The sequence below is a fragment of the Cyanistes caeruleus genome, chromosome 9 (assembly GCF_971803275.1).
Source record: "Cyanistes caeruleus chromosome 9, bCyaCae1.hap1.1, whole genome shotgun sequence".
Taxonomy (NCBI): domain Eukaryota; kingdom Metazoa; phylum Chordata; class Aves; order Passeriformes; family Paridae; genus Cyanistes; species Cyanistes caeruleus.
Window position 1 is genome coordinate 28,924,790 of NC_141709.1, and position 27,314 is coordinate 28,952,103.

The 27,314-nt window shown below is 43.6% G+C and overlaps 1 protein-coding gene across 1 annotated transcript; it reads right to left on the bottom strand.

Moving 5' to 3' along the window:
- Nucleotides 1-731: 731 nt before the first annotated feature.
- NRDC (nardilysin convertase) lies at nucleotides 732-26,593 on the bottom strand. Its single transcript, XM_023932200.2, has 31 exons — nucleotides 26,226-26,593; nucleotides 21,947-22,256; nucleotides 21,677-21,758; nucleotides 20,943-21,096; nucleotides 19,191-19,264; nucleotides 17,757-17,852; nucleotides 16,677-16,799; nucleotides 15,237-15,294; nucleotides 14,215-14,288; nucleotides 13,953-14,022; nucleotides 13,515-13,592; nucleotides 12,964-13,084; nucleotides 12,826-12,884; nucleotides 12,193-12,247; nucleotides 10,850-10,954; nucleotides 10,468-10,591; nucleotides 9,901-9,987; nucleotides 9,179-9,298; nucleotides 8,415-8,466; nucleotides 7,184-7,334; nucleotides 6,034-6,161; nucleotides 5,537-5,699; nucleotides 4,810-4,841; nucleotides 4,389-4,527; nucleotides 3,946-3,993; nucleotides 3,603-3,655; nucleotides 2,883-2,966; nucleotides 1,883-1,973; nucleotides 1,484-1,600; nucleotides 1,167-1,256; nucleotides 732-945 (listed from the first exon to the last, which is right to left on the bottom strand). The coding sequence occupies exons 1-31, from the start codon at nucleotides 26,567-26,569 to the stop codon at nucleotides 751-753; spliced, it is 3,477 nt and encodes a 1,158-aa protein (XP_023787968.2). The 5' UTR covers nucleotides 26,570-26,593; the 3' UTR covers nucleotides 732-750.
- Between the last annotated feature and the right edge of the window lie 721 nt (nucleotides 26,594-27,314).

Genomic DNA, 27,314 nt, shown 5'->3' on the forward strand with positions numbered 1-27,314 from the left:
TTTCAGTTGAGTCATGATAAATTGATTATGTGAAATGTATTAGCGGTATTTCTTTTTCCACTGGAAAAATCCTTGCAGCTAAACCTACTTCTTAAAAGTAGTTAATGAACAAGCAAAGTGAGCATTTGCAGCATCCACAGGAGAAGTTTTCTGGACTCTACATCCAGCCTTGCCAGCACTTCAGGAACCTCTGCATTGTGTTTTTGCTACAGCTAATAATGATAGAGTAAGTAGCCAGATGTAGCAATCAAACTACTTTTCTCTCCACAGTTAAGTCTAGCTTTTATTTGATTTCATCTGAATTTTGTCTATGTTGCACATACAGAAAAACTAAAAAAAGCAGTGTGAGATGGAAGCCTTGGGCTTTTCTCTCCCTCCCACCCACTGTCACTGCTCCGGGAGCGCTGCAGATCCTTTCCTGAGGAGCTGTAGATAGATCCTTTCCTCACTGCTGCTGAGGAGCTGCTGCAGCACTGCAGGGATGGTACAAGCCAGGCTGAACACCAAGCTCCAGACAGCTGGAGAGGAGAGCGTGGCACCCGTGGGGAAGTCAGGGCTGTGCCTCTTCTTAGTGAACTTGGGAAGGTGATGAGAGGTTGGCTGGAAACTTGAGGAAAGCTTCCTCAGTGTCTGAATGGGCATCTTCATCCCAGCTACCACTACAGCTCTGGTTTAATAAAAATAGGTTTGTAATGTTGATGTTGCAGAAAGCACCTGTATTACACGGCAGGGCAGGGCAAGATATCAGTTTTATTTCAATATTTTATGGTAAGGTAGAACATTCAGAGTTGATGTGTAGGCTTTGATGTCCTTGATGGAAGTAATGTCACTCATGAAAGAGGAGGGGGGCAATAAAACAAGATGAGGTATTTCACCAGATGAAGAGTTCTGTCCTGAGACAGCTGTCACCTCTGTGTCCCCTTCATGCTTTCCATATCCAATCACCTGGAAAAAAAGGTACCAGAAGAGAAATTGGGATCTCATTCAGTGTTTCTCTGCCCTGACAATTAACTTGAGATACTGAAATGCAATTCTAACAAGAACACTACTTCTAAATGTAGAAAATGTGGGTAACCACAGTAAAAGTTCCAGCACAGATCTCCTCTCCCACAGCCTGACTGCACTCTGCTTATCGCAGCTGGCAACAAGAGCTGACAGACACTCACATGTACACTGAGCACTTTCCTCTGGTTGCTTCTGTGAGCTTGGAACCAGTTGACCAGGTCTGCTTGTGTAATAGACTTGAGAGCTTCAATCTGAAACCCACAGGAAGGAGGTTTTAGCAGCACAGTGGTGATTCAACTCATTTTAAACATAAAAATATTTTCTCTGCAACCTCTACTCCAGTGGATAAAAGAACCTTTTTAAAATAACATGTAATTTTACACCCAGTGTGTCACTAGTAGCCTAAATCCCATTTATGCTTTTGAAACTGGTGCAAAGCCAGTGTGCTTTTTGTGTCCCACAGTGGCAGGACACCCACCTCCCGTGCCAGCCTGTCAAACAGGTACTGCTGGGTCACCACTTCATTCCAGTTCCTGTCCACTTCTTCTCCAAGGTGGGAGTCTTCACATTCTTTCAGTTTTATCAAAGCTGTTACCTACATGGAAAAAAGCCAATTAGTTCTAATGGATTTAAAACTACCTTAGTTTTACCATCACAGTCACTGCAGTTGAAAGAAAAGCTAAATTACATTAATGAGGTAGCTCCTTGCTTTTTGAACTTAACTGAAAATGGCCAGAGAATGGATGTTTGGAGAACAACAGCAGAACAGAGCAAGAGACAGGTTTTAAAAGGTGAGGCCTTTGTCCAGAAAACCTCAGAAAATCACCAGAGAGATGTAACTGAATTATGCAGTTCAAAGTTCAAGATGAAGTTTTACCTGGGTGCTAAAAGCCTCTTCAGTTAAATCCTTGATTTTCTCTTCAAAGCAAGAAAGAAACTCCTCTATTTTCCTGTCAACCAATTCAGAACTAAAACGGAAACAAGTAATTAAATTAGGCAGGACAAAGAAAAAAAAAAATCCTCAAAAGAATATTAAGGGGTAAAGTAGCAGCCCCCAAATGATGAGGGAGGGACAGGCTCACTTCTCTTATCCCCTGAAAACCTCACTCATCTGAGAACACCTGTTGGTCAGTTTTTCCTGGTATCAGGGCATAAAGCCAGTGTTCTCATTTTTAGCTGTACACAGGGACTTCAGGAGCCACTGCTGTGATGCTGCTGGGGACCTGCTCTGGTGTCCCCAGCTGCAGCCCTGGGCCCTGCAGAGTTACAGGCTGTAGGAGCAAGACTAAAAGAAAATGTGATGTGATGGGGCCTGAGGTTTCTGACACATTAAAACCCTCACTGATGACATAGACTTCAGTAATAGAAGCATCCAAACGTAAAAATTAGAGACAGCAGCACTGTGCTAATTAAGCTTTCCCTGACACAGTGTTATTTTTCACAAGTGGCACATTTTTCAAGTAACCCTTTAACTCTGACAGGTCAAATGCTTGTAAGTTTAAAGGCCCAGGTTTAAACAAAACCATAACAGTGCTGTGCCTGCTGAACATGAGCCACAGGAACAGCTACAGAGGATTTATAGGATTTGAACTCTCCTGGCTTCAAAAAGGGAGGGGGATATTTTACTTAGTCTTGAGATCACTTTCCACTATTCAAGTCAGGACCACTGCAATTTTAAGAAGCCTACGGCTACTGTTTTATTCAGGTGTTGCTTTTGAGTCAGGATGTTGTGACTGTCAGCACTGTCCCTTCTGCCATCCCCTTGAATTAAAAAATCCCTCTGTGGCCTGAAACAGGAGTGAACTCTTAACTGGGAGCAGGTGAGTCCCACAGCCAAGGCTGGGAGTGGTGAAGAACTTTCCCCACAGAGCACTTACTTGTATTTTGTTGCCTGGGTTGCCACTGTGACTGAGAAGCCAAGAATCCCAGAAGTGTTTCTGCAGGTGGGGTACACGTGGTAGCTTAAAAGAAAAAAGGATGCAACAATGAACTCATTCCACAATTAATTTTCCATTTATAGGATGTGCTGCAAGTTAAAATAGTGTTGGTACTTTAGACAAAAAAAATATGAAATCTAAATTTGCAATAGTCTTATTTTCTTCATTTTCTGCACTGCTGCTTTTCAGTGTTTCCTCAGCTTTAGGGAATCCTTTTAAACTGGGAGTGTTTGTATTTGCCTTCCTGCAAACTAATCCAAGCAGAGTGAGAGACCCAGAGCTGTGAAAAGCCTGCTCCAGTTTCCTGAGGTAGCAGAGTGCCTCCGAGGGAGGCTGCTCAGCACCACAGAGCTGCTGTGAAAACAGCCCTGGGGAAGGGGGCTGAGTGTGGAAGTGGAAGGAACAACTTTATGCTGAATAATTCCACATTACATCCACACTGATAATAGATGCAATTCTTACAGAAATCAAAAGCAACTTGGCTTGCAGCTTGTATTGATGGGTGCTTTTGGTTTTTAAAGTGGTGATGTTGCTGTTTCCATTAAAATAACTGAGGATTAGCCACTGTGCAGGAAGGATTTCCAGAGTCAAAACACCAGAGAACAGTTAAAGCAGGAGTGTAGGAGCAGGTGCAGGAGAATTCCTCCCCAGTGAACTCACCCGAGGGTCTGCTTGGTCCTTAGGAAGTCAAAGCAAGGCTCCTCCATGTGCATCTGAAACAGCACAAAGTTACAGCAGAAGTGGCACTGCCTGCAGCCCCTCATGGGCTCCTCACAGAGCACAGGAACACCCAAGTGCCCCTGGCCAGCCACAACCCCTGCACTAAGAGGGCTGGGAGCTGTAAGAAGTCTCCTGCAGCGTCCATCACTGCAGCATTTGGGGGTGCCCACCCAAAGATTTCAGCCAGGGGCAGCAATAGGAACGTGCTGGGGCCAGTTGGCCTCGTGGCCTCAGCTGTTTTCAGGGGAGACACCGCTGAATTAGGAGACACAAACAAACTTACCACAAGCAGCTCCATCAGGGTGTATTCCCTCAGGTTCCTGGCACCTGACTGGAAAGAGAACCAAGAATTTAGGGTGGGTTTAATGTGATTGCTCAGGCCAAGGTGATCTGTGGCACACACCTCAGCCTGGACTGCAGCACTGAGGGACGAATCACAGCAGGGACAGATGGCAAGTTCTGATTTTCCCTGAGGGGACAGGCCCAGCCCAGCCCCCAGGATCACAGCACTAACCCAGCTCCCAGCACCAGTCCAAGGAAGGGAAGGTGCTGGTTTTAGGGAACCCCCCACAGGGAATTCTATTTGGGTTCAGCCTTGGGGCACAGGGCCTGTGCTCACATGAGGTGTCTGTGTCCCCTCTGTGCCCTCCCTGTGCAGAGCCTGCTCTCAAGGAGCGTGGGCAGGTGCCAGAGGGACCAGGCCAGCACAGCCCCAGCACGCCTTACCTGGTAATAGACTGTCACCTCGGAGTTGGCATCACCTTTGTTGAGAGTTTTCACCTTACAGAGCAGGTGAGTGTTTGGCAAATCCACCACCCGGAACTGCACAGGGCAGGGATGGGCCAGGGGAGCAAACTGGAGCTTTCTGGGGGGAGCACAAAGAGCACAACATCAAACACCTGCTCACACCTTGGCCAAAACTAGAGCAACATCCAGACATTCACACACTTGCTCTGACATTATTTTCCCCTTCTCCAAAGTAGAACTACATCTGCCTCAACTGCCACCATCAACAGCCTCCTGCAAACACCAGAGGGAAGCAGGGAATTCCCAGGGACTCCCACTCTGACTCCCTCCTCCAGAAAAGAATCTTATCTTAATTATAGTTTCCATATAATAAGCAATTAAAGAGTCAAGAGATACTCACTGAACAACATAATTCAGGAAATCCTTTGCTTCCTAGGGAAGAAAGCAAAGACATCAGTTTTATTTAGAAGATAATTATTACCCCATTCACAACCGCCCATCTCAGTGTAGCATTTGAGAGAGTGAGCCCCAAGCAAAGAACAGCTGAGCTCTCCTGCTCCCTACATCTCTGCTTCCTCACATTGTTCCCAGTCCCTCCAGCCTCCTCTGCACCACATTGCAGAGAGATCTTATTTTTGCACTGTAATGTCTCCAGAAGAAGGCACAAGCCAAAGAAATAGAACCAGTTATCCTTACTCCATGTGTCTGGCACTCAATGAGGTTTAACCAAACCATGCAGGTAATCGAATTCCCAGGATGAATGTGCTCTGAGGGAAGCACCTGTGGCACTACTGCAAGAATTTCATATCATATCAAATATATCAATACAACAAACAATAAAAAAAAATGGTGGCAACAGGAGAAATAGATTACAGGCATCTACTACATTTTTTCCTATCTGCAGTTTAAATCCAAATTCCTGGAAACTTCTGTTCAAAGTGGCAACTGTGGACTGCCATTGGCTTATCTGCAGGAACACTCCTGAGGTGTTGGAGGTGAAGCTGCCCAGTACCCATGAGATTCCAGACTGCCAGCACAGAGGCAGCATCAGCTGCCAGCGAGTTCAGTGTGCTAAAGCCCCTCTGAAGCAGCAGTGTGAGCACTGCAGCTGCCAAGGCTGCACTCACCCTGCTGGTGAAGTTCCCTTGCACAAGACCCTCCACAAAGAGCTGTGACTTGAAGGCGGTGACGAAGGCAGAGAGGGCCTCGATGGAGAGCCCCTTCATCAGCGTCTGGTACTTGTCGATCATGGACCACCGGCCATGCTCCAGGATCAGCAGCCGCACGTCCCTGCAGGGCCACGGGAACACAACCACAGCACATCAGGAGCTGTTTGATGCCAGAGGTGCCATTCCTGACTGCAGGCAGGGAGAGGCTTCCCAGGAGCCCATGGCTGACTGTGCCCTCCCCCAGCAGCCGCTGCTGGCTCCAGGTCACGGCCGGACAGAGGCTCCCTGGGTGTCCGCTCTGGCACCGTGTCTGAGCCGCTGTTTGCAGAGCTTCTGGGGCTCCCTCAGCTATGAGCAAAGCCTGGAACTGTGAGCACAGAGCAGGGATCCCTGAGCTCTTCAGCTCAGCCTCAGCACCTGCTGCTCAGCCACTGCTGCCCTCCCCCAGAACTCACTTGGCCAGAGTCTCAGGTTTAATGAGGATGTTGTAGTATGTTTTCTTCAGCTGCTCTGTTATCATTTCAAAAACTGCCGGAGTAAAGCTGAAGTCAGACAAGTAATCGATGATGAGCTGAAATAGAAGCTGTAAAGAGAACAGTTTTAAGCTGGGGTTTTTGTTGGTTTAAGAACCAATTTCAATTTAATGCTATACAATAATATAAAATTATTATTATTAAAATTATCATTATTGAGGCGTGCAGCATTACCAAAGCACATTCCTCCATTCTACCAGATGTTCTTCACTAAACAGTTCTATCCCAAGTGACCATTTCAGAAGGACAGTGTTTTTACACAGTGAATAAACTCAATATCCCAAATCAGTAGGAGTTTCCACATGCTATTGAAACAAATCTAGCCTGGAACCCCCAACATTTCTGTATTCAATATTCCATTTTTATCGTTTACAGCTGATCAGAACAATAACATCACAATAGAGACATCATTCAGGATTAAAAGACCTGCTGCTTGCATATTTGGCTTTTTCTGTTAAAACTCCTATTAGTAAGTCTGACAGGTAATTAATGGTCCTAAAGCTCCAGCAAAGTTCTTGCAATGCAAGTTGATTGTTGTCTCCTCTTCAGTGTCCTCTCTGTGCCTGCCATGTCTTACATGGCCAGCATTTAGGGAATGGGAACAGGGATGTCCCAATCCTGTCAGCAAGCCAACACATAAAATCTGTACCCAAAATGTGCATGCTCAGCAGCTGGATCTCCACAGTCAAATTGAAACCAAAATCTCTTTTCAGACCTGTCTCCACACATCGTGCGAACAGGCACAACTTAGAAAAGCTCCAATCCCCTTCATGGCCATGGGAGACACAAAGCTCTTTTTATAGGAAAAGCGGTTCAAATTTTAATGGAAGTACAGTTATTACTTAAAGGAAGATTTAAGTCAGCCTGAAGTCAGTAATTTGAGCTTGTCTAAGTTCACACAACTCCATCTTTATACACGTAAGCACAAGAAAAAGCACATATGCTGCATCACCCTGCCAGAGACCAACTTTTCTGTTTAAAAACACCTCATCCAACCATTCAAGGCTCCAGAAAAGCACACATGCTGCAAAGCTGCAGGCATAAAAGCAGTGAGGAGATGAGCAGAGCTTACAGGTAGTTTGTGATTGAATCCTTTCACTCGGATGATTAGGCCATACTCTCCAGCCACCAGCTTGTATTCCAGCTGAGCCACGTCTGCTTCGTAGGCTGGCTCCCCCAGGTTGTGGGAAAGGATGTTTACAAATGTATCAAACAAGACTATGCTGGAGGGAGAAAAGGACAGGGGGTTAGAGAGAAATTTAAAAAGGATTGCCTTAATATGAAAGTTAAGCTTGATGGTACACGCAGTGAATTCCAATAGAAATGGAATTTGTGTAAAATGAGATTAAAAAAAAATTTTCCAAAAACAAACACAAATCAAGAATGCAGGTTTCTCTTTGTGCAGAAAGCACATGACACTACTTAAAAATTATCTGGGCATTCAGCTACTCCTTGGAATTCCTTGCAATCTCCAGCTTCACAAGATTTAAAGTTTTTTCAAGGTAAGAATGCACATTTTAACAAGACAATGCTCAAAGCATGGAAAAAATCACAGCAAACTTAATTATTTTACTTTGTGTAAAGGCATAGGGGACAGATAAACTCAGTTATCCTCCATACTTGAGTAATGAGATGATTATTTATCTACCAAGGCAAAAAAATAACAATAAGTTAGAGCAAAGCAAGCTACACAACCTGGAAATTACAGTCCCTGCTTTCAGGTTTTTGTTATTGCTGGGATTCCAATTCAAAGATTAAACTAACACCCCTCATGAAAACAGACTTACAAAGGCTTTCCCAAAACATGATTTGTGCAGGTCTTGGCAGGCTTATGGCAACAGCACTGTGACAAAGGTCACAAGTGGCAATGGCAGCCTGAGGCAAGGCAAGTGCAGCAGACCCAGAACTGCACCCAGAGCTCTGCCTGACCCACAACTGCTTTCTCAAGGCTGCTGCAGCCTCTTCTGCTCCTGCAGACTCCCCAGGATGCTGGGACATGCTCAGGACATGACTGTGCAATGCTCTTTTCAGGAGCAGCACTGCTGCTGTTAGATGACTTTTTCCCAGACTTGCCCTGGGAAATACCACACCATGGAACTCCTTACACTTCTGTTTGCTACAGGCAGGACCTGCTGCAGAACCACCATCACCAAACTGCAGATAAAACCACAAGGAAGTGGAAGGACATGAGAAAATGACACCTTATTCTATTCCTGCTTAAAATTAAAGTCTCTTCCCAGTTTTTCACTAGGTATGGTAATTTAGTTACTCTGCAAGGTAAGCATAAATAGCACAATCCTCACTTCTCTGCAGACTGCTGTATCAATGGAGAGATCAGATGGAATCGAACATAACCTGGTGAGGAAAAGGAAATTTAAATGAGAAATTGTGTAGAATGTGACAACTTTCTGAACTCAAATATATTTCCATCAAGCTGCTCTTTGGTGACAATTCGAGTTTAATGAAAAGGGTCATTAATCTATAACACTTTTTTTTCTTAAGTCATCATTAAATGTCTTCTTATTCCAAAAAAAATCTTCCCTTTGAAGTACCAAATATTAGAAAACAAAGCTGTGCTTTGCAGAATACTCCCATGGCATGACTATAAATAGAAAATGAAACTTCTGGTTAAGAGACACTAAAAACTGACATTCTGCTTGAAAGCAGCAATATATTTTACACCCTTGTTTCAGATCCAGGCTGTATTTTTCTCTTTCTGTAGAAGAGACTATGTCCCTTCTAATTAATGTGCTCCTTCCTTCTCAAGCCCTTGTCTCAGCAGCATATTCTGTCTGCCCAGTCTTGTCCTCACACAGACTGTTCAGAAGTCAGTAAATTTCAGTGATTCCACTTTTCAACCTGAGGTATCAGCAGGGTGTCTTTGTTGCCTTGGTTTACCTGCTTCTCTTTTATTGTAGCTAATAAACATATCAAAAGGACCATGGAAGAGCTGACAGCAGGCACTTCAGTTTAAATGGTGAACACTACCAGGGGTTATTTGCCTTCAAATAAATTCCAGCTGGTAAAAAACAGGGTCTTGCTATTCAGAAAGCCCTCAGGGATTTACCTTTTGGGATTTTGAATTTATCATCCTTCCTGTACCAGAGACAGCCTTGTTGTGTGCTGAGTGTTTTGACAGGATATTCTGTCTCAGGGCAGTCAGCAACTTTCAAAGCAAAGTCAGTGGCTAGCAAAGAGAAAAACCACATCGAAACCACAGGTTAGTGTGTTTCACAGACACAAACAGGCTCAATTCATTTCAGTCTTCTAAAGTAGCAAAAAATACATTTTCCCCCTCCAGTTTTCTAAATTATTTTGACAGTACTTTCCTGGACCCAAAGAACACCTCTTTTTCATTTCCACACCAGAACAGTGGCTCAGAAGCAGAGCAAAAGTGGTGGCATCACATTCCATCCAGGACACAAGTCCTGGCTTTCATTTAATTTGCTTTTGGCAATAAAGGCAGATGGTATTTAGATGCCTTCAGAAAAAGGAGGATTAAGCAAATAAAATTCTCTAATAAGGTGTCTGGAGCTCTGTGTTAACTCCCACTGATTGTAAGGCTTGCTCTGTAATGGCATTATCATCTGTAAGTTTATATGCCTTTAAATAACTCAGTTCTTAAGCTTATAAATAAAAGAATAGTAAATAAAATCCAGCTGAACAGAGAGTGCTCATGTTTTTTTAATTTGCAAAAACCAGTTGATACCAGTTTAGGTTGTTTCTAAACCACAACAAATTCTCAAATAAAACACTGGGGAAGATTTCACTCATGCCCAGGTGCCCTACCTATGTATTTGTTTTCTTCTGGAAGGTGTAAATCCTGATTTAACTCAAAGTCACTGCTCCACAAATCACTCCAGTACTTGTCAATATCTGTTAAAAAACATGAAATGCATTAGTTCAACAGGAAGGGAAGGCCATCCCATTTTTCAGACATCTTTTCCCTATCTCCAGAAAGATTTGCAGTATCACAGGAGTTTTGTAACATCACCCCATTCCTCAGGACTCTTTCTAAATCCCTTCCTACAAAATCTTCTGGAGCTGGACTGAAGCGGTCCTATTAAAAAGCAAATCAAGTCTGCCTTAGGAACCCAGCTCCCCCTACACCCTGTGCTCCATTGTTGGTGTTCTTTCCCCTGAATGGCAGCCAAGTGCAGCTTGCTGGGACCTCTGCCTCCCAAAGGAACTGCACCAAACAAAGAGCAGTTTTGGGTGCCACAGAGACTAATGGTGAGCTCAACAAAGCACTGAGGATTCATTTCCCTGCCTCCATGCACATGTATCTTGTGCTGTAACCCTTTCACTTCCTCTAAGGCAGGAATCAGACATTCTCAGCTCCTGCTGTTGTTTTACCTTCCATGCTGTACTGAGTCCCAAACCACTTCTCTTTGAGGTGACACTGGCCTTCATTGGCAGCAGACAGCAAAACCAGGTTGGCTCTCTGAGGGCTGAGCTGGCTCAGGGCATCAGCAATGATCTACAAGTTCCAGACAATACTTCAGTTCAAATGCAGCTCTGACTGCCTGACCAGGCAGACTTCTCAGATGGAATGTAAGAACAACAAGACATAAGCTTACAAAACAGATTTGCTTTCTGAATACAAGTGCTTCTGTTAATATAAAACCTGTGCCTGCATCATGTTTAATTACAAATGCCTATACACATCCTGTATTACACAGTATGCACATGTTTTCCTTACATCAAAACATATAATCAGAGTTCAAAGAACATTTACCTCAGGCTTGTATTCAAACAAGAGCTGGTCTCCTGTCAGAAAATCTTCCTTCTGAAACAACTGCATGTTCTCACAAAGGTTTTCCACATAGTCAACTGGATCTGTCTGCAAGCAAAGAAATAAAGCTATTTGTCACATAATTAGAAACCCAAGATATCGATTTTCTGTTCTGAGAAGAGCTTGACTAGTCAGATATGTTGAGCATGAGTTGGATGCTGTGTTTGTTACAGCATTTAGTTTCAGTTATTAAATTAAATGTATTTCATAGCCATATCTAACGTTCAGTCTACTCTGAGAATCCTGAAGTTTCAGACATATCTTTGTAGAAGAAACCTTGATTATGCATTTTACAGTCGTGGAATCTACTAAGTCAAAGACCCAGGAGAATGCACTCCTTGCCTCTAGGGGACACAACCAGAGTCCTGCAACAATTCAAGACTTGAAGTGCCCTGGAAAGTACAAGGCAAGGAACTGCTGCTGCTGCACGAGTACCTCTGGCTCTGCTCCCTTCCCCAGCCCCCTGCCATGATGTGCAGGGTGAGGAGGAGGAGGCTCTCCTGTTTGGACAAGAAACACACGTTGCCTTTTAGCAGGGTAAGGCCACCTAGAGGACCAGGCTGCTCAGCTTTTTGCTGAGTGTTTTTGGGGTGTTTGCACCAGCCAGCATCAGACTGTACAGATTCTGGGTCAGACAGAGAGCACAGTACATCTGGAAAGAGCTGAGTTTGGCACATCTGTGTCTTGTAAATGTAGTGGGAAAAATACCCAAGGATTTCTTAAGACACCAAACACCTGAGGAATCATTAAACCTCTCCTGGGCACCCCTAACCAATTATGCCAAGCTCTGCCTCTGAGACCATCACTCCTTAGCACAGCTCACATCCAGCAAGCAGAAAACTGGGGTGCCATGACTAAGTCATTCTTCTGCCCCTGGGATTCACAACCCCGTCACAAAAGCACACACAAATCTATGCTCCTTCTGTATGTAGTATTTGTATGGATGGATCTGTTTTCCCAAAAGGAATTTTCAGTGTCATTCAAAGGATAAAAAAAAAAAAACAAGTTACCTAGTAAGAAAAAGAACATGGCTAAATGTAGTAGGAGTAAGAAAGTCTAAACTGAAAACGAGCCTACCTAGCAGGTATGGAATGAAAAATCAACATTAAATTCCGTTAGGGAAAAATCTCAGTATTTCTCTGCTTATAATACATCTCCTTTCAGCCAAATACAGCTCCATTAAGTGCACAATGTATTTCTTCTCAAATAGAACTTGGAAAACGTGTTTCAAAATGAAAAAGTAATACTTTTCACGGTTTACCTATGTCAGAACAGTGGATAAATACCTGTTCCTGGTAGTGAAATTCATTAGCTTCAATCTTTTGTATTTCTTCCCATATTCTGCAAAGAAGGAAGAAGATAATAGAAGTGGATTTTCTCCATTATTCTACAGCATTTACCAAGAATATTAACAAAGAAGCCTTCTAGGAAAGGCAACAATGCTGAGATGGATGATTCATTCAGGTGCAAGACACAGAAGCCAGTATTGAATGCCCTTCCCAAAACAGCTTTTCTCAGAACTGGCAGAAAGTTCTTCTATTTTCCAAAGAGAAGGAGAGTTAACTAAGAAGAGTCAAAGTCTGATACCAAATTAACATAAAGGCTAACACCAGAACCTAACTTCCACAGATCCAGCTCAACAAAAACATTTAAAATGAACACAAAACTGCACCTGACATCTATACTACCTTACTAAACAAAAGGAATCACATCACATCGTAAGTGAAACTAAAAACACTAAGAAATAAGCATGAACAGTTAGAAATTTCTTTTTAAACTGACATGTTCTCCACACAGACAAGCTTTACTAGTGACTCCCTGTTTATGCTCCAGGAACTCCACAAAAAGCGCAGACACTACAAATAACAGGATAATGGAGGACACCACCACAAATATCTGCAGGAGTGGCAAACACTTGCCTTTGATCTGGCCCCCTTTTCTGCAGCATTTTCACATACTGAAACACAACGTGGGCCACCTGCAGACAGAAAGGAACAGATTCATTTTCTCCAGACATTAGGGAAACAGCAGGAAAAACAAGCTGCAGGACACCATACCTCGTAGAAGTGCTTGTAACCTTCATCAGTCAAAGTCACAGAAATGCTGAAGATGGAGTAAGTGGAGTTCTGTTCAAATCCTGTCTCTCCATTTCCTCCATACAATGCAAGGGCCCAAAACCTATGGAAGAGTGAAAGGTACTCATTAATTAATCATTTCAGCTTTGAGCCTAGTTACACCCAGTATATCACAGTCCATCTTTACTTCAGAGGCTTTCAATCCATTTACAGTTTACACAAAGCTCTTCCAGTTTAAGGATGTGACCTCAAGATACAGAATTCAAGAAAAATAGTGAAAAAGCTAAGTAATCTTTTGGAGAACTCAAAGATCAGTCAGAGATACTGCTGATCCATGAATATCAGACAAAAAGCCCATTTATTTCTTACTTGCATTTACCATCACCTTACAGAATATCACTATAAAACACTGATACAAAAAGGCAGGCTTGGCCTGCTTTTACATCTGTAGAAAATATAAATACACAAAACAGAGTTTATCTGGTTTTGAATGAGATCAAAGCATTTAATAACCATACTTAAAAACCACATACTTTTTCCTAAGGAAAGAAAGAACACTGCCTTTGCCTTCATGTCCCACCAGCCAGGAAATATAATGAAGAGGCTTCACCCTAAGAGAAAGTTTGGAGGAGATTAGATGCCAGGAGGTAACACATTTCACAGAAAGAATTCAAATCACTGGGTTAATGATTAAAATATGCACTTGTCTCTTCCTTCAGGGCAAGTTTTGCATTTTCAGGCAGAATTAAGATAATAAGCTGAAAGTGTGGGAGTTCAGAACATAATGACTGATCTGAGTCAGTGAAGAAAGGGAACCGTATCTGCAGCAGTTTAATTCATTTTTAAAATGCCCCCCTAGCTGAACCAAAGTAATCTGTTAGACAAGTAAATGAGATTCTTTGGTTTGCTGTGAAAGTCAATAAATTATTCACAGCATAAACATGGTAGAAGTAAAATGCAGCACAGTGTACCTGTAATACTGTTCTTGTGGGGGAAGTGCCCAAGTGATGGTCAATGAATGAACTTTCCTGATTGGAACAACTGGACACAAATAAATTGATTAATTATAAATATACATGATGAGAAAGAGGTAAGAAAATTTACATAATGCAGAAAGAAGAGTTAAAAGATATTTAAAACCAAACAGAACTACTCTACAAAGTATCTGGATCACCCAGAGAAAATTTCTTTCAGTATTCAGGTATTCAAATTATTTAAATTCATTTCACTTACCTCTGTAAAGCTTGTGAAACTCCGGTGTGTCGAAAGGCTGAGTCAGATGGCCAAAGCTGGGTTTGGGTAAACCACTTAAAAGCAAAATGGAAATGTGATGTTACTGGCAGGGGTTCAAGGCTACACTGAGATATTCAAAGGCATCAGGACCACAGCTCTGCAGGACACCAGAGAGCCTGGAAAGGGCCCTTTTCCAAGGGTCCAGCCCAGCACCCCCCAGCCCCAGGGAGGTACCCTGGGAGGCAGCTTCCCCACACAACCGAGCCATTAACTGAGATACCACCCCAACACCTCCCCTTCCCTCTGTACAAGATAGTAACAGCACAAAACTTGCTTCTGTACAGCCAAGAACAGTAAACAACATCCTGAGTTCATCCCGGACCCAGAGAATCCTGACGGATTGTCTTGTGGGGTAGGAGGAATGAGGGGGGTGGCCAGGACAGACAAATGTGTCTCTGAATGGCATTAGGCCCTCACAAGAGCATTTCCAAGCACCACAGACACAAGCATCTTGCAAAAGGGAAATAAAACGCTTTTCAAGTTAGCAAAACTTTTGCAGAACCCCCTTTTTAGAGGGCATATTGGCGTGAAACATTAAAAAAAAATATTTACTTCTAACCCATTGCCACCCTAAGGACGATACTTAAATTCCAGATATGGTGTTAATTAATTCTGCTTCTAATTATTTTTGACACAAAGCAAAGACAGGCAATTTGAAATGATAATCTAGGTTTGAATGACTTATCACAAAGTCAAGGCATCAGCATATATTAAGCAAACACTGCTTCAAGTTAGCACCACACAGCTCACAGCCTGAATAATTGTTAAGCAGAAAAAGTCTTCCTGGAACAATTAATGGTGGTCTTTCATTTTAAAAGTTGCCTCTTTTTTTCCCTAGATAAGAATGTTAATTAACAAATGGTAATTTCCTTTGTTTCTTCAGTAAGGGATTTCTTTAATGTCATTTTAAAAAGAGATAATTTTATCATCTGCAATGTCTTCATGCATCAAATGAAACTTACTTATTTGGGATCTCAGAGAAGATTTCTGTCACCCACTTTTCCAACGTATCCAGTGTTTCTAAAAACGAGAGAAGAAAGACAGAAATATAGTTTCCTGAAGATCTAAGACAAGTTACCTTATCTCACCAGTTCAGTCATTTCAAAGAGGCTGCAAGTCAGTGTGTTTGAAAACTGCAGAGTTCTAAATTAAACTTCAAAGCTGTTGGTTTGAGCCAGTTCTTAACATTTGCTGAGCTGTATCTGTGGTCACAGCTCTGGGTTTGTGTAGAGTGCTCAAATCCCAGGCTGACACAATTGGGATTTAAAGTTCAGTAGTGTCTGGAGTGACTGGGAAAAGGAATTACTGTCTTAGGGATCTACAAAATCACCAGTACTTGCAATTCATTCCATGACTCTCCAGATTATACACAGGAGTTCTCCCCCTCAAACACAGTCCTGCAGTCCAAAGGATTCCTTCTCCCCATCCTCTTTTCTGAGAGAAATGAGTCACAAACCTGAATTTTATTTTAAAAAGAAAAACTTTCCATGTTTAAGCAACCATTCTAAACTCCAAAAGTGGTGCTGCATATGTAAACAACAGCAGTAAAAAAAGGCTGGATGGGATAGGGGGAGGATTCGCTGTTGGGTTTGTTTTAACACAGAAGGAAATTCAAAGTTGACTTGGCTGGCTATCAGTTACCACCATTTTCCTCCCAATCACCATAGAAAATATTACAATCTATCCCTGGCTTAATGACTATTTAAGAGGCATGCAGCACCCTAAGTATTTTACTGTCTAGACCAAAATTAAAAGCAAAGGAGAAAAAAAGAAAGAATACCTCTATTATTACCATCTCCATTTTAGAGATGGGAATTGCAATCAGTTTTAGTATTCAGCAAGACTCCTCCCTAAACACAAACCTAACTCGAATAACTTCTGAGAAATGTGTTTCTTCTATCCTCAGCAGAAACAACCTATAGGTCTGCAGTTCTCCACTGAAATTAAATGCAAATCCATTTGCAAAATTTTTTTCAAGCTACAGGGGAAAAAAATAGAACCTCTACTCCTCCTAGACAAACAAGACAATTGGGAGATTCAGACTCAGTCTCCCCATCACTTGCTGAGGAGTTTCGCTGCTGATGGCAGAGAAATAAGCAGCATTAACTCACTTGAGTGGCTCTTCATTGCTGCAAGATTATTTCTGTAATGCTATCTTTGCGATTTTCCCTTCTGTGTTAATATGGAACCTATTCAACAGCTTCAAAAGGTTTCTCAAGAAGCGGCAGGATGACAATAACACAGCACAATTGCTCAAGTCTTGTTTCATTTGGAAACCAGGCTAAAATCTACATATAAATACCCTCTGCAGGACTGGACAAGCCACTAGACTGGCTTGGGCTACAGCTGGACTGGTTCCAAAAGCACCAGCAGCAGAAATGAGGATGTTTTTAAGGAGTTACCTTTAGACTGGACAACCAAAGTCATGTAGTGAGCAGAGTAATGGCGCTGCCAGAATTCCCTCAGCCTGGTGTAGGTGTCGATATTGTTCATTTTGGGCTCATGTTTGAGCGTATCTGCATTACCTGCAAACATCAAAGGGGAGGCAGGGTTAGTTATCCACACACTGCTTACAGCAAGACTTACTCAGACATCCTGAGAACTTCCTTTCCTCCCTAGGTCTAATCATGGTAAAGCACATTAAAAGTACCTAATAGAGATCTGGAGTGAAAGAAGTGTTAAGTGGAACTGGGTATTTTAAATTTTTGGTTCTTATCCAAAGGACAGCTGATATTTTTATGACAAGAACAGAGTCCTCCTGCATTATCACGTCTCCCACAGGCTACACAGCTCACTCTGTGTTGCCAGCTATTCCCTCATCAATGGAACTTGCAGAACATCAGAGTGCAAAAGAGGAGGAAATATGAAGTTCAGTATATGTCACCAGAGAAATTTATAAAAACGAGCTACACTTCAAAGCTGGTGACTCTAACACCCATCAATGACACTGCTATTTACACAGTCACCAGAACCATGAGGGTGAGGGAACAAGGACTGGATTGTCCAAGAGAAGGACAAATTTCCATTCTGCTCCCCTCACATGCCTGTGAAGGTCTAACTCGTGGAAGTTCAACAGCAAATTATTTACTTTGAAAAGCCTCCTCAGACATACAACCAGAAATCATTTCTTTTTCTAAGAAATTCTAATAGCAAAAAAAACCAAGCTTAAGCAAGATGGAGATGACTCAAGAGAGCACTACCTTTGTGTTAAGAGAGAGTTCCATAATTATACACCTTGGGCAACCCAGCTGTAACATCAGCAAAAAGGAGTACCAGAAAGAAAAGTATCTTGGAAAGGAGACAGCTGCTTTTTATTCCCAACCATTTTCCTGTAAAATGGATAATTGCTTGAACTCTTCTAAACAAGTTTAATAGTTGCTGTGATATGACAGCTCATGCTGGTGCATCTAACCACTCAAACTTCTGAAGTGCTTAAAAGTTTAAGTATCATTACCATTTTATAACAGAAATTCAGGACTTACCCCAAAAAAATTTCTTCATAGGATGTCCAGGCCTAGCAAGACTCCCAAATAACATCTCCTTTCTGTTTGCATCAGAGGGCCTTGCTAGCTGATACTCTGTTAATTATAAGCACAAATTAATTAAACAAAGCACAAATCCCAGCCAAACTGTGGATACCCCACAGATGCAGCCTGGAATTTCTTTTAATGTATGAATGAAGTAGTGAAATAAGAAAGAGGACTTGCTAGCAGTAATGAATATAAGAGGAAAAATGGAGCTTGCTGCTGAGAAGAAAGGTTACAGAAGGAAAATCATGTAAAGCACCAACTTGTCCTGTCTGAATTCTCTGAATATGTTAAGTTCAATGGGGACAAAAGGCCATCAATATTACAGAGGATCAGGCCCTGCAGTGAGAGCCAGAGAACAATTACAAACCTGTTTCTACCATACATCACACAGAGCAACCTCTAGTCTAATACTGAAATAAGAAATTGAAAAGTGAGCAAGATAAATTTCTAAAAATGCAGTTTTACAACCACTTTACACTAATCTAAATATGGGGCTCTGCCAAAATCAATTCAGCTTCCTGAACTGCATTTTCTTGCTCCTGTTTTACTGGTAATAACAAACATATACAGCAGAGCTGAAAACTAATTCCTCTGGCTGGGTTCTCCTGCAGCCAGCTCAGCAAGCTGACACCATTTCCTGGGCAGACATTACCACGGTGTCACTGCAAGGGAAGGGTTGGTTCTGCACCACCAAGGTGTAAAATGGCTGAAGCTGTTGAAGAACCACACCTTAACTCAAAGGCAGGTCCTTATTTACACTGACTTTTATCGAAATTCAAAGATCAAATTTCCCACTTTTCCTTGCCAGAAGACAGATAAAGAAAATTAGTTGGAATAAATATTTGAACCAGTTGGGATAAAAATGTTGTTTCCTAAAACAGTGACATTTTAGAGGCAGTCTGGGAGTATTCATCACATATTAGAAAATCAACACTCCACTCACTTCTTTGCCTTGTTTAATTTCCTTCTGGGAAGGGACTTTTTAGTTATTCAGGTGTTAGAATAAGGAGACAAGTAAAATCACCTGAACTTATTGTGTAAACTCTGCACAGGATTGGAGAGCGCTCTGGGGCTGTGCTGGAGCTAAAGTTCACTGCAGAGCACCCACAAGCTCACATAACTGCCAAACCACATTACTAATTTCTCACTAATGAAAACATGAGGAGAAACTCTCACAGTGCTGGCACTACCATCCAGTCTTTCTTCCTCCAAAAGCCACTGATGTCTAACAGCCACAATGCCTCAATTCAAGTGTTTAATCTCTCTGGAAAGTTAGGTGAAGTTGACTGAAGTGCTCAGAAGGAGAGTTCAACACAGAAACATAGTGTTAAAAATTAGGTTTTGCTTTAAGAAGCTAAACACACCGAAAAAGATGCTCTTACTTACCACTGTCTACAGCCTCCACTTCTCGATCTATTGCATCCCTGATCATTAATGGGTGAATAAAGAATTGTGCCCACCTATGGAACAGAAAAACCCATATACTTTTCTTCAGTGACTACTAAAATAGGGCAAAAACCCAGTCATTAAATCAAACAATCTACTATTCTGGTTTACAAAGTCACTTGACTTAGTACAAGCTACGTCATTCTTGACTATAATGTCTAAAGAAAGATAAAAGCCATCAGAAAGCAGAGGGCAGGGCTTCCCAGCTCCAGAGTGGGACTGAATTGGTTGGATGCAGTAGGATACAGCACTAATGGTGCAGAACTATCTGTGTTACATCCGAAGAATGATCACAACAGATGAGGCAAGTCTGGAATCTGGAGCTAATAGGGACCAGTATCAGCTGCTTCAGAGGAAGTCCCCAGTTGTTCCTCAGGAACAACATGACCACATGGGAAGTTTCTTCCTAACTCCAGGAAACAAACTGTCATGAAACACAAGTTTCTACATCCATTACAATTTTATTACCTACTATAGAAGTCATATATAGAAGTGTTTTTATCCAGATAAATTTCTTCTGTATCCACAGAGAGCAAAGCACTGGAAAGGGACAGATCTGCAGTGCATGGAGACTCTGCAGAAGGCTGCCAGGGAATCTAATAGTTGTGTTTTATTTGCTGAGGTTTTATAATGAAAACCTGAACTGGCTGAAGCAAAAGGTTAAGAGCAATAAAAGGTTAATATATATCCCTGATGGAGTTCTACGGCCAGAAGACCCATTACACCCAAGACAACTGAAAGGTGATGTCTCTCGATTTCTTCAGTTCCACAAGTGCTTGAATGAGCAGAATTCATTCCCAGCACTCCTTTATATCCTTTGTATGAGACGCTGTTCTACAGAACTCCTAATTTCTGTTTTCCTCTGCACTAAGCAAGTTGCTGTGACAGATTGCAATTATATTTGTTTTGATTCTTTCACACATTCAAACATCTAAAAAATCTGGATTAATCTGCAAATGGAAGCTGAAATTTGCCTAGTAAAGTAATATTTAGGTAATACTCAGAAAAATGTGCAAACACTTGCACTTGTGTCAAAGTAAATTTGCAGCATAGCCTACTCTCCTCCTGAGATATTTTATAGCATCAAGAATATTCAGCTATGCCCCTGTGAATGAGAAATTCCTCTTGCTAAAAGAAACCCTGACAACCAGCAGAGGTCTGTTGTTCCAACAGCACAAAAGAGCAAGTCAAGCACTTTCTGGCAAAAGATACATTCAGCAGTGAATAACCTGCACTGGGTTAAATGTCTCCTTCTGAGACATACATTGTACCATAACTTTGAAGGCTGCCTGAAAAAAATCCTAACAATTTAGAAAAAGCAGTAACTCTACCAGGACAGGATGAGTCACTGGGACTCTGGGAGCACTTCCCCTCTGATCAGTTGTCACACTGCATAACAACATTTCTCCTGGCATCAATGCCACCAGTTTAAGACTGCTAAAACAATCAAAGAGCTGCATGTATTAAGACTTAAACATGGGTCCTACATAATCCCACAGCAAAAAAAATAGCAACACATCCAGAGGGAAAGAGCATTTTCCTATATTCAGTATCACTGCTGCAGTGCAGGTAGCTATGAAAGTTCAACAATAGCTTTGATCACCCCAAAATGAAAACTGGACAACCTCACCCAAGCTCCTGAGGCACACACAGACATTAATTAACACCTAATCACCATTCATACAAAGTTACCTATCCAGGGCTTCTTTGAAGTACTTCCTCTGCACATCAAACTGGAACACTGTCCTCTCACAGTCCGTCGAGGCGTTGTCACCACCCCCGTGTTTCTTCAGGAATGCATCAAACCCGTTCTCATCCGGGTACTTCAAACTGCCCATAAAAACCACTGCAACAAAAAATCACCAACAGTACCAAGATGACATTATCTGTTAATCCTGACTGCAGCTATAGCAACCTCTCTGTGACTGACCCACAGCTCACAGGCAGAGGAAATTACTGGATACCAACAGCTTGGATGATCTGCCCAGTAACTGCTGTAGTTTGCCTCTGACAGGGCCCTCCCAGGCTGGCTTCAACCAGGCAAGAACAGTATTTGGAAACACACCTGGTCAGACACTTCATGTGGTTTCTGTGTCCACATTACTAATTCATCAGCCTTTACCAGGAGACAAAGGTCTGTAAGCTCCAAGCTGGTCTGTAATGCCACAGGTAACATAATTCCCCTCAATTTAATGGGTAACAAATAAAGTTGATATAAGCTAATGCATAGCTTGGCAAAGTGTATGAGACTTTCTCCCATATTAAGAACTCCTTATTAAGTCAGTATTTGTATAAAATCACAAGCTCATGAAAAAAAATTCTCTAATAGCCAAATTAGGAAATTATACTAAATACTTCAGAAATGAGCTACATAACACTCATTTTGCACTGAAGCTGGAGAAGATGAAATAGGAGCAGATACATACTATGTTCCAGGAAGTGTGCTAATCCAGGCAGATCTTCAGGATCAGAGAAGCTGCCAACAGCAACACAGAGGGCTGCTGCAGACTAGAGAAAATACAACATTCTCAGTAAAAGGTGCTTCAAGAAACACTTCAGGAAAATGGCAGAAGTACAAGATGAATCAGTTGGGACAGACACAATAACAAGGTCTTGTCTGAACACCTAATCACAAGGTTTCAGACCTTGAGAAAGTTCACTGTATATTTCTGCACTCAACAGCTTCAAGTACATACCTGCTTTTCTGAACAACCTCTCTTTCTTGTCTCTTCCTTTTCAGCCAGCTCTTCTAATTCACTGTCATCAGAATCATTGAAATCCTCATTATCTCCATCACTGTCCTCACTCTCATCCCCCGCATCACACTCATCATCATCTTCTCTACCATCTTCGATCTCAGCTCCAGAGTCATCATATTCATCACTACACTCTTCAGAATCATCATCATCATTATCCTCCTCCTCCTCTGAAGATGTTGGGGCACCATCCAAGTAATTCAAATCCGAAATCAAAAGTGCACATAAGCCATTCTGCAGTTTGATATACCTGAAAGAATAATTATATGCAATGAATATATTCATTTCCTAAATCTGAATTTTCAGAATTGCAAATATTTCGTTATTTCCTGCAATACTCTGAGAATGATTTCCTAATGAAAATCTAATGGTAGCATTAGACTGAGCAGTTTATAGCCATTTATAGCAGGAAAACATTCCTCTGCTATTCAACAACTCTAGGAATAAGAAGCAGTTCAGAGCAGTAGCAGAAGATGTTCTCTCCATAAGGTCAAGCTTACCAATTTTGGCTTTTATTCCTCTCTTTTTGAAACATTCACTCAGAACAGGCAAACCCAAACTTCAATCATCTTTTAGGCTTGTCAGGCTCTTGGAAAGAGATATTATGTGATAAAATGAAGATCTTAGTCTTTGCTTCTAAGTAGACCCCAGAGCATTTGATTTTGTTTTCATCAGTGGTTTCTAATAAGTGGGATCTGCAGATGTAGCAGGGATGTGTTAGAAAGGAGAGAGCTCCTCTGCAGGCTCCACAGAACCAGTCACAGGGAACAGGCTGGGCTCCAGTCAAGAAGCAATAAACAGGTCTGTGTGTGTGTTTATACATGCACAAATGTTTTTAAATGTGTGTATACATATAAATAAAACACCACGAGCCCTCTGTGCAGCACTCTTCTACAGCTTTTCACTCTGAGGACTGCAAGCACCAATGCTCTGCACTATGAGAGCCCTCATCAGTATTCATTTTCCATCAAATCTGGAACAGAGTCACAATTTGTCAAATTAGCCAGAGCATCCCTGCCAGGAGCTTGCACCGGCTAATACAGCAGCAGCAAAAAGGAATGCAGGGTCCAGAAAATACTTCATCCACCCTATGAACTAGTGTGATATCTGTAGTATCTGATCCAGCAAAAACACACAAAAAAGCAAGCTAGAATAAAACAAACCCATAGTCACATCCCACGCTCCCAGAAAAATCTGAGTTACAGAGCACAGAATCCCAGAATAGTCTGGTGAAAGGGGCCTTTAGAGGTTTTCTACTCCAACCCTGAGTTTGTTCCAGGTCAGAACCCTGCAATGTGCACACAGCTCTTGGACTATCAAGTCTATGAAAAAAGCTAATGAACAAACATCTGATAATTGTGTTAAGGTTATGACTCATGACCAGTCACCCAAGGGGAAGTGACAGCACTTACTCTTGGCCAGGGTTTTGTGATCACACCCAGTTTCCCTGCTACAAGACTGCTGAGCTGGACAAATTTGCTCCAATCAAAAGCACAAGTGCATTTTGACTCAAACTACAGCACACAGTGTGTAACTTGCAGGGATGCTCTGATGAATTGCAGGAGGCACAGACAGTGCTGGATTGTCTGAACAAAGTTAATCCTCCTGCATTCTGAAAGCATGTTTGCTTCCTCCCACCAGGTACATGTGTCCCACTACACAGCTGCAGCACTCCTGAACGTCCTAAAACACACACTGCACACGTGGGTGCTTCAGCCTCTGGGCAGCTGAGAGCCAAAGCCCCAGACAGCACCTTCCAGCACAACCAACACCTCCTTCTCCTTCACACACAACTCTGCTCTGAAGGTTTGCACAGCTCCTGGAAAAACTCAGCCTCCCAGGGAGCAGCAGGCACTGGTGGAAAGCAGAGGAGAGAATGGGGCTATTCTTCCAGAGGAACAATGTGCCATAAAGCTGTTCAGCCAGGTGCATCCAGCAGCTCTTGTTGATCCCTTGCACACAGCCCCATTAAGCTAATGGAGCAGATTATACTAATTTTACATTGCTCATCTGGAGGCCCGTGGGTGTTGCACACAGGACAGAAAGCACCCGGCAGCAAGGACACGGCTGAACCACGGCGCTGTTGGAGGCTCTCGGATTTCACCCAGGATGATTTAAACAGCTTAGGTTATACAGAGCAGAGGCACCACTGACACAGGTGTTCTTTACTTTTTCCATGTTTTGGTCCAATGGAAAAGGACAAATGTAACTAATATCCACTAGTATGCAAAATACAGTACAAAAAATGCAATTGCATAAGGTAGAAACAGAAGCAAGCACAGAGCAATTGCTTTTTTGAAGGACTATACAGCATTGATGCAAGGCCAAATTATAAAATAAAATTCAAATTCTTAAAAATACTGTTTAAACCTCCTGAATAAGTTTAAACAGGATTGTTCTCACACAAAGTTTTTCTTTGACAATTGTTTAGAAGATAATACTGAAATATATATCAGTGCATGGTAAACACTGAGAGAAATGCTCTAAGTTCCCAAATTACAAGAAATACAAGACCATGAAATTCCGTATATGGATGAATGTAAATAAAACATACATTTTTGGTAAATGTAACTACACACTACAGTTCTAATGATCAAATTTTTTTCATGACAAATATTTTGTCCCAACAAATCCTCTCCTGAAAATACATCCTGCAATCTATGTCAGAGCTCTTTTGATTTAGTGATCGTTATTTGAGAAGGCAAAATATGACATTTTCCATTAAGTTAAGGCTGAAGTCACCAGACACAGACACTAAGCCCGCTGTGACTGGGCTGCAGCACATATCACTGAAGTGTGAAGAGGAGAAAATGTGACAGCATCATCACATCAGCTACCAGGACTCTCCCTCAGAAGGTTTGGGACATCACAGGATGGACACAGGTTCAGTGTGGCTTTGCTGCCAGACACACTGAACTTCTCTTCTGTAAGGATAATGTCTGTGCTGTGTCAGGCTCACTTCACACACATGGAAATCAGTCTGAAAGGATACAAATCTCTGCTTCTAACTGAAAAATTCCGTTAAGGATGGACAGTAGGATTTCTGCAAAATTTTGCTATTAGTTTATGCTATAAGCAAACGCTCTCCCCACCCAGTTCTCACGTGCAGAGGAGGTTCCTGAGCCTCAAAATAGGTAGTGACAACTTTCAATGGATTTCCTATGCTTCATCCACCAGTGTGCTGCTTCAGGCAGCAAAGGCAGAAGTTCCTTAAGCTGACAGCATCCACAGCTGTGAGCTTTGCAGGAGGACAAGCCTGCCAGAGAGGAGCATGAGTAAGAATGCCATCAGGAGAGGCAGGCAGAGATCCAGAGGAAGCAGCAAGGAAGTAGGGCAAGAAGGGAGGGAGCAAATTTCTCCCTGAGCCAATGGGCACAGTCCTCTTCAGGCAGCCAGCACGGAATCTGCAAATCCAAAATTCAGTTCCAAGCTCAGGCAGCAGATTCTCCACTGGCTGCACAGATTAGACATCATGAAAAGTAAAGATAATTTTGAAAAAGCAGCTCTAACAAGGGCTGGATAATCTGTCTTACAGAAAGAAGTTATCAGAGTGTCCCTTCAAGAACAGACTGCCTTACAACATCCAACAAGTTCAATCTCTGCAGGAGCTCTCATCTGAGTCTCTCACTGGGCCACAGATCCTGTGGGCTGTGCTCAGGGAAGTTGATCTTTTTCATCACTTTTCGGGGTATTTCTCAGAAATATTGAAATAAAAACACAAGCAAAATGGTAGCCTAAAAGCATTTTGCCTCAGCTCACAGATACATTTGTGTTAAAACTTAGAAGCTCATCTAAAACACGAAGAGTAACTGTTTTTAAGCTGGAATCTGCTCTGAAATACTTAAACCACACTTTGCACTTAACACTTTCGGAGAGGAGCTGCCGGGCCGAGGGCTGCACACTAACGCTGAATTGGGCATTGCTGTGTGTGAACACCCAGCCCCGAGCAGCCTGAGCACTAGGGCTGATCCTCCCGCCCCGTGCCCACACACACATCAGGCAGCCCATCTTCAGGACAAACACACCCGCGGGGCCGCCAGCCTCCTTTTATCACAGACAGGACCCAACTGTCCCGGCCACCGTGACCAGCCTGACTACCATTCCGCGGGATCCCAGCACTGGCCGGGACAGGGGCCGGGCAGACCCCGGCCCACCCCACCGGCCGGCTGGGCTGCCCCGGCGGCAGCTCGTCCTCCCGCACCTGCCCTCCCGCCCTCACCGGTACTGCTTGGGGTCGCTGGGGGACTTGACGATGTCGGGATCACCGAGGTTTTGTTCGGGACGGGCCCCCGCGCGCTCTTCCTCCTCGTCCCCATGAGGCGAGCGGCCCCCGGCGTCGCGGCCGCCCTCCGCGGCCTGCTGTCCCACCGCAAGCTCCTGGCTGCCGTAGCCGCACGTCGCCTTGTTCCTGCCGGGCATGGCGGCGGTGGCGCCGCTCCACAGCGGCCGGACAACGGCCCGTCCCGGCCGCCAGCCCCCGGCCACGGCCCGCCCGCGGGGACCCCCGGCCGCCGCCGCCCGCCCGCTCCGAGCGAGGGCGGCCGCGAGACTGCGCATGCGCATGGCTGCGCCGCGCTCCCATTGGTGGAGATAAGGCTGCTGGCGTAAGCGGGTGGGGGAAACCAAGATGGGGGAGGGGAAAGGGGTGATGTGGCCCCTTTCAAGAACCGGGGGGCGAGGGCAGAGAAATAAGAGGGATGAGCAGAAGGCGAAAGAATGGATCCATATTCCGGGGACCGCTCTGTGCGCCGTCACGTTTCCATGAGTATGCCCGCCCTCCACCTGAGCTGTGCTCCCCTGCTTTTGCCTTGGAATAGTCCAACAGTCAGCTGGCGGAAGTCAGCCTCCTGTCCCAAACTCCTTCACCGATTGGCCGGGCTGGCTGTCGCTCAAGCCTGTAAGCACCAATCAGCTCTCGGGGCCGGCTGTCGGCGGCGTGGCGGGCCGGGGTTGCCCGGGTCGCAGTTCCCGCTGTGGTGGGACGCGGTGTGTCCCGAACAGCGCAGCACCCGCGCCTGCTGAACAGAAACCACGCTTTGTTCTGTACGCGGCCACTTCGGCAGCTCTCTGCGCTTTCCGCTCCATGGATACCCATGCCGATGGAGCGGCATGGCTCTGCCTCCCGGCTCGGATCCCCCGGCGCTCCCAAGGGCACCGCCAGGCCCCTGGGTTATCGCGGCCTTTCTGCATCGCTCCGCGTCCGTCCCGCCCCGCTCCCCGCGGGCCCCGCGCTCCCTCCAGAGGAGGTGCTGAGAGCCAAGGTGCGGCATCAGAAGCCGAGCCTGAAGTACAGGGGCGATAATTCAGC